Genomic DNA, 6,852 nt, shown 5'->3' with positions numbered 1-6,852 from the left:
CGAAGCAGCAGGGCGCCAATGATGGGGCGCATGTCAACTAAGTCGGGTTGTCGTGGAAGCATATTTTCGATGCCGTTGACACATGCTTGAAGAAATTGGACGCGGACTATATTGGTGAGTATGGTCAAGTCGGGGAAAGTACTTGGCGCGGGCACCATGTAGACATCCTCAACGGCTAGACGCCCTTCATATCAATGCAAGGTATGCATCCTTCTCCCCAGAGCCGCTGTCTCATTACGCAACGGGTCGTTCATGGCACAAAGGCATCTACAACCCCCTACACCGTGAAGAGCTCGAGGTGAACCCCTTTTGCAAAGCCACCGGCGTGGGCCTGATACCGTGGTCTCCGCTTGCCCGTGGCCTTCTCGCACGTCCAGTTAGTGAGTCCACGACACGCTCCACTGCAGATACGAGAACAAAGTAGTTGTTTACCGAGGCAAACCCAGTGATCATCTACCGGGTTGAAGAGATAGCGAAGAGAAAGAACGTTAACATTGTATGACGACCGTGGCAATCGCTTGGGTCTTTGAAAAGGGGTGTTGTCCGATCGTGGGCGTGTCCAAGGAGTCGCAACTTGATAGCCATCCTGAAGGGCTGGCGGCTGAGCTGACGGAGGAAGGGATGGAAGCATTGGAAGAGGAGTATAAGCACAAGCCGCTGAGAGTGACTGGGGTTGAGGACTGAGAGTTGAGGCCGTCTGGTCGTAGCTGTAGCCTAGAGTAGATGATGGGTCTCGATGGTGAAGTGTACCGTATAGGATGACATGTCCGGACAACAGCAATGCCACAGTGGCCTAGGATTTCCCTTGACTCCTTTGATGCGAACAAGTATAGACCAATTTATGGTGTCGTGGCAGGGTGTGGGTTGCCAGGTTTCCCAGGACCCGCTCGCAAAAGCAATAATCCACTCCTGAAGGACCCCGTGACGTCATGTACACGTTGTATTGAGAAGTCACCATCTCGTTGCTCGATATAGTCTGCTGCAGATATTTTGGATGAAAGCGGGGTGGGCGAATCGACCGATACGCTCTTATCAAGCTCGCCCTCCTCTAGGAACCTCTACAACCTATGTGAATAGCCTCAAGAAGCAAATGTCAAAATCCATCATTACACACACGTTCGCTGCTTTCCCCGCGGTGACGTCTTTTTGCAGACTAATTCCCTCGCCTTCTGTCAAAGCTGCGAATGGGCTTTTCTTCTCTCACTGCCGCCCCCTATCAACCTCTCCACCTCTAATTTGCCACCGTCGCCTCTCCCAGTCCTCCAGAAAAATGCCCGGCCAGTTCGACGGCAAGGTCATCGCGGTCACGGGCGGCGCCCAGGGCATCGGCTTCGAGACCGTCAAACTGCTCGTCTCCCGCGGAGCCAGGGTGTCGATAGGAGATCTCGATGCCGAGGCCCTGAAAGAAGCGGAAAAATACTTCAACTCCAATGGCCAGGAAGAGCAGATTCGCGTTCAGGAGCTCAATGTCGGCGATCGCTCGGACGTGGACGCCTGGATAAAAAATACCGTGCACTGGGCTGGCAAGCTCGACGGTGCTGCCAATATCGCTGGCATTAATGGTCCTGATTCTGGAGAGAACACTATTGCCGATACCAGGGACGAGCACTGGCATTCGGTCGTGCAAGTTAACCTTTCCGTATGTCGGGCTTTGGCTCAGTTCTTTTCTATTTTCGCTCTCTTTTTATATCAGGAAATTGCTCATGTGAATATCAGGGCATGTTCTACTGCCTGCGCGCACAACTGAAAAACATGAACGACGGCGGCAGTATCGTCTGTACCACTAGTGTACAGGGGCTCCTCGGCTTCCCAATGACGGCAGCCTACTCAACGACCAAGCACGGCATTGTCGGCTTGGTGAGAAGCGCCGCAAAGGAAGTGGGTGAAAGAAATATCAGAGTCAACGCCATCGCGCCGTAAGTGTTTTGAATTTATATACCCTCCCTCTTGAACTGACTTCCTGCAGTGGCGCGATCGACACGCAAATGGTCGCAGAAGAAGATCGGAAGAACATCACAACCCCGATCAAGCGTCTGGGCAAACCAGAAGAGTGTGCTCGCTTGATTGTTTTCCTGCTGAGCGACGAAGTCACCTTTGTTACTGGAGCTACATACTCCATCGATGGAGGATGGGCGTGCTGATCATCGAAAAACTGGTCAGAAACTGGCGTCAGGATCAAGAGGTAATGGAATCACTGGAGTTTCTGAATGTGATGGTCTCAGCGAATGCCCTCACTCAACCCCCGCAAGAAATACACTGTTTACATCCGGGATGTAAAACAGCAATGCTCAAGCGTGCTCGCGCTCGGATATTCCTCTAATAAACTGGGCCTCTCCTACTGAAGTTCTTCTTTACCTAGTGATGAATCGCATAAACAAAAATGCTGCAATGTCACACACCAGGGACACCACGTGGTACCCATTCCAGCCATCCCACAAGTTGGCAGCTACTCACATGCCCCCACCATGGCACATTATACAACCCTTTCAATACCTATCACATCTTCCATCTTTCACCCGCCATCAAACCCATCAATTCATTTCTCCAACCCCAAACCACCACCATCTCCACCACCACAACCATAAGTCTCAAAAACAATGCAAGCAGCTACCACCACCACCACGTCGTACCCACCACCCTACCGCTCCCTCCTCGACGCCGCGCCCTCCGGCCCCGGGCTCTGCCTCGTCGGTGTCGCCATTCTCGGCTTTCTGGCCGCGGTAGCTCGTGCTGCGGTGAGGGAAAGTGCGCGCCTTCAGGCTGAGGATGTTGTGGAGAAGAGGGAGGAGGAGAGTGTGAGGAGAGGGGCTGATCAGGTGTAGGAAGGTAATGAGGGATGGATTGGGTGTTTGGCGAGGGGCTGGATGAGTTGTGGAAACATGAAGGAAATTATGAGAGGGGGATGAATACCCACATACCTATCCGTTCTATTGTCTGTTGGATTCGTTCGTGGCTATACCTGATAGTCGGCTCAGAAAACGGTACACAATCACCCTAGCTTGGCACACCTCATGTACAAGAGGTAGCAGAAATTGCTTTTATCACCTATTTAAGTAGGTTGGCAAGGATGGCCAACAGCTAGTATTATGAAACAGCCGCTGTTGATATGCCACCAGAGGAAATAGCAATGAATAGCTCGCCCCAGCGATGCCTTAATCTACCGAGTCGTGCCGTCTCGGTCTGCCTCACAACGCCAAATACATACATCCATGTACTCCTGATCAACCGCCCATGAAGAAAAACACAAGAAATTCCTGGCCTGCATACGCTGTGTTCACTTCTTTCCTGCAAGACCGGGCACCTCATCCGGGCGGATCTCCCATCGCTCTTCGTGGTGGATGTACTGCGCCATAGTGACAAAGAGTATCCAGTCCGGCGTCACGATGTACGGCGTCATGTCTGCCTTCTTGGCCACGTCTTTGAACTTGGGCCAGAGCTTGACTTCAGCCTGGTCGGTGCCAGAGACCAAGTAGAGGCTCTTGCCGCCGTCATTGCTGCGGTTGGCTTCAAGCTGCGCCTCGGTATCAAGGTCTGCATCCATGTTGGCGTCTCCGTCGGTATCCCGTGACTTCTTAACCTCACGCTTCGACACTTTGGTTGCGCGGCCTTTCCAGAGGAGGCAATTGCCGCCATTGGCTTTGATAATGTCTTTGTACGTCTCCCAGCCGCCGGTGACGTTTTCTGTGACGAAGATATCCCAGCCTTTGAGGAGCTGCCCGCGGTTCTGCTGTGCTCTGAAAATCGTATCGGAGAGCTTGATGCCCCACCGCTTCTCCCCCTCGCGGTCAATCAGGGGATGTGACAAAGGGTCAGGCATCCGATTAGAACGCAGACAGTCGTCCAAGAATGAAGTAGAGACAACATGGGGCGCAGCGGCGAGAGCAGCAACAAATTTCCGTGTCCGGACAATCTTTGGAGCGCAGAGCAACGTTGTTTCGTCTGGCTTTGTCACAACATTTATGCCCATGTCCCGAAGTTTGCTCTATTTTCAGTCAGCATCGCTCCCGCTTCTCTTCATAAACATCATGCTTACCTTATCCTCATGCTCCTTCTTCGTTTTGCCCTTGCCCACCCACCTGTCATCGCCAGACATCATCAACTTGTGAACGATTGGTGTGAGACTGGATTTGGACTTCTTCGTCTTCCGCCCTGTCTCTTTAACAGTTTCCGCAGAGGCTTCGCCCTCTACTTCACCTTCTGGTTCCAAGGACCTCTTGGTGCCTCGTGCCTCTTTTGATTTGGTCTGAGGTTTCTCGGCGCTTTCAGGTTCGCTCAAACGTCTGCCTCCACGGAGAACGCCACCGGCTCTCTTCTTTTCCCTTTCGTAGAGTGCAATATCCGGAGCAAGATCGTGGAGCTTCGTGAGTGCTCGGCTTTTAGCGCCCCGACTTCCTGCTGTGGACGGCGTCTCATTTTCTTTGCCTTCGGCAACTCTCGCCGCCATGGGTGTCTGTGCATCAATTGCATCGTTTCGCACACGACTACTCTTTTTGATTAGTGGCGTAGCCCTTTCAGAGCCCACTTCATCTGCCCCCTCCTGCGGCGCAGTTGTTTGTGCACGGTCGTCCTTCTTAATCAATGGCGTAGCCCGTTCAGAAACCGCGTCATCTGCACCCTCCTGTGCCGCAGTCGTCTGTGTTGTATCAGCAACTGTGAGGGTGTTCATCGAGGGAACTTCCTCCTGCTTTGGTCGAGAAGGCACAGCCACGCCATTTGTTTGGGGTCCTTTTCTGCGCCTTTCTTCTGCTCCTTTGGGGAAGAATCGGGCTTCTACAGCATCAGGATCAATCTGCGTCTGCCCAACGACCTCTCCCAAGTTCGTGCGAGACGGAAAATGGGTATATCGAGGCTTTGTGAGTGATTGCTGTTTGCACTGAGCATAACTCTCCTCCAACCATATATGGTTGACTATGTGGATGTTCCACTCTCTCGCAGCCTCGCATTTTTCGCTTTGTGTGTGAGCGGTGATCAAATGGGTGTTCTCCTGGCGCATGGTCTTAGTAAACTCTGCACCGCATGCTTTGACTAAGTTTTCCAGATAGATTCGTGAATCTCCAACATAGTTGGACAGACTGATATGGTAGTCTGAAAACCCCGGGATACCATGGCGTGGAACTGGGTAGTGTAGTAGTCGGCGCATCGGTGACGTCCACGCATTGTGAGTGATCAGATGGTAAAGCCACGCAAGGTTACCAACGTCCTTGCGTGCCTGAGATGCCTTGATGTAGTCCTCGCCGTCACGGTAGTAGCACACGTATATGTCCGCTTGTTCTACCTGGGTGACCAGCTCACCGCCCCCATTGTGGACAAGGTTCTCAATAGTGCTCATGATTCTACTGCCAATGTTCAGATCGGCGGACAACATGATCTTCTTTCCTCGGAACACATCCAGCACGCGGTTTGTAGTGACGGGAGTCGGAAAATCAGTGGGAACTGGAGAAGTTGCTCCCTGGATAGCGTTGTTTGGAACGTGAGCTAAGGGTCCTCGCTCAATCGAGGAGAGGATCTCCGGATCTGGTAACATGTATGGCTTCTCTGCAATCTTCTTTCCCAACTTAAGGCAGTCGTCAAACCTTTAATTGGTTAGCCAAATATCTCCCACATAGGGGCATGTACGCACCAGTGTGGTAAAACTGTCTTGCACTTGAGGTTCTTTCTCATGACAACCTCGTACTTGACATCGTCCGTAGACAAGGCTACAAGGTGAGTAACCATCTTTGTCATAGGAGCAGAGTATTGACCACCCATGGCTATAACGCCCCCAATGATCGCCTCTTTGTCGCCCTCGGGTATGTCTGCTGTACAAGTGACGACGACATCTTGAAGAAACAGGCTAGGGTCGGGGCTGAACGAGCGCGGATTGAGTGCCTTCGCTTTCGAGAGACTGGCATCTACCCACAATGGCTTCACGATGTGCACAAAGTGGTCCAGCGCGTTTTGGTATTGAGGGAAGTCGGTCGTTTCTGAGATAATATGGCTATAGACCGTGATGTCTTCACCGCGCTGAGTGTCGGCGCCGAAAGGCGTGTACATCGCACCGTTCTCTTCTAAGGTTTGTATAAGCTGTGGGGTAGTTTAGCCTTTGTTGCCGCGCGCAACTTTGTGAGAACTTACAGCTTGAGCTCGTTCGCCCACGAGGTTGCCACTTTCTACAATGGCGAAGGATACTGCAAAGAACACGGGCTGATTGGTAGCCGCTCCATCCTTGCCATCTTCGGCCATCTTGCACCGTGGTTAGGAAGGGTAAACGTGTGGTTGTGGAGGGTGGTCAAGCTCGTCGAGACATTCAACGGCAGATCGCGACTGGCACCGAGTGACGTGACGCGCCTCGCCCAAAACACGCGAAGAGCCTCTTGCACGTGACTTAGCCCTGACACTAGCTCTAACTCGTCTAAAACAGCATACCTATCCTCACTTCACGGGCTCCATCTCCTCCCCCGCTTTCCGGCACATTGAAGTCCCACCATTTCACTTGCCAAGAGCCTGTGAAACAATCTTCAAGTATTCCACGTGGGGACCCAACTGAATCGATCGTCCGTACATGTCGACCATCCAGGAATTCGGAATGGTCCAAATTTTCAGCTAGACCAGTTACAGCGAAGATAAATTAGAACAAGACTCTAAATCAGTCCGGAAGCGCGCTTGCAATATCAGATAATCTATCGCATCCAGATAGCTTAGCTTGCTGCAACCATTCACCGTAACTTGAAGCTCCAATCAACGGCTTTCCCGTAACCTCGGCCCGCCGATTATAACCGCAGCTGAAGCTGCGAAATCATCGGTTACAAACTCGACAACAGTGCACGTACAGTCGCTTTCAAAGGATATAGAGGACTTTCACTTATCATCAGT

The 6,852-nt window shown here is 52.1% G+C and overlaps 3 protein-coding genes across 3 annotated transcripts; 2 read left to right on the top strand and 1 right to left on the bottom strand.

Moving 5' to 3' along the window:
- The first annotated feature begins 282 nt into the window (after window positions 1-282).
- Window positions 283-816, top strand: K452DRAFT_283994 (uncharacterized protein). Its single transcript, XM_033539871.1, has 2 exons — window positions 283-361; window positions 433-816. The coding sequence occupies exon 2, from the start codon at window positions 499-501 to the stop codon at window positions 682-684; it is 186 nt and encodes a 61-aa protein (XP_033401348.1). The 5' UTR covers window positions 283-361; window positions 433-498; the 3' UTR covers window positions 685-816.
- Window positions 817-1,270: 454 nt separating this feature from the next.
- On the top strand, window positions 1,271-2,141 carry K452DRAFT_220831 (uncharacterized protein; the record flags this gene model as incomplete). The annotated part of the gene is made up of 3 exons (XM_033536484.1): window positions 1,271-1,639; window positions 1,717-1,916; window positions 1,967-2,141. 3 exons carry the CDS (start codon window positions 1,271-1,273, stop codon window positions 2,139-2,141), a joined length of 744 nt encoding a protein of 247 aa, XP_033401347.1.
- A 901-nt stretch (window positions 2,142-3,042) lies between these two features.
- Window positions 3,043-6,260, bottom strand: K452DRAFT_356047 (uncharacterized protein). The gene is made up of 4 exons (XM_033546015.1): window positions 6,115-6,260; window positions 5,621-6,063; window positions 4,034-5,573; window positions 3,043-3,982 (listed from the first exon to the last, which is right to left on the bottom strand). Exons 1-4 carry the CDS (start codon window positions 6,220-6,222, stop codon window positions 3,275-3,277), a joined length of 2,799 nt encoding a protein of 932 aa, XP_033401346.1. The 5' UTR covers window positions 6,223-6,260; the 3' UTR covers window positions 3,043-3,274.
- Between the last annotated feature and the right edge of the window lie 592 nt (window positions 6,261-6,852).

This window comes from Aplosporella prunicola, assembly GCF_010093885.1.
Source record: "Aplosporella prunicola CBS 121167 unplaced genomic scaffold K452scaffold_4, whole genome shotgun sequence".
Taxonomy (NCBI): domain Eukaryota; kingdom Fungi; phylum Ascomycota; class Dothideomycetes; order Botryosphaeriales; family Aplosporellaceae; genus Aplosporella; species Aplosporella prunicola.
Note: the sequence above shows the minus strand (reverse complement) of the source record. Positions and strands in the feature narration are given on the sequence as shown.

Bases quoted from the DNA above. Each gene is read 5' to 3' on its own strand.
- K452DRAFT_356047 (XM_033546015.1), bottom strand. From the start codon at position 6,222: ATGGCCGAAGATGGCAAGGATGGAGCGGCTACCAATCAGCCCGTGTTC. The intron at 6,064-6,114 runs GTAAGTTCTCAC...ACTACCCCACAG, and splicing joins TGGGCGAACGAGCTCAAGCT to CTTATACAAACCTTAGAAGA. The intron at 3,983-4,033 runs GTAAGCATGATG...GACTGAAAATAG, and splicing joins AGAAGGAGCATGAGGATAAG to AGCAAACTTCGGGACATGGG.
- K452DRAFT_283994 (XM_033539871.1), top strand. From the start codon at position 499: ATGACGACCGTGGCAATCGCTTGGGTCTTTGAAAAGGGGTGTTGTCCG.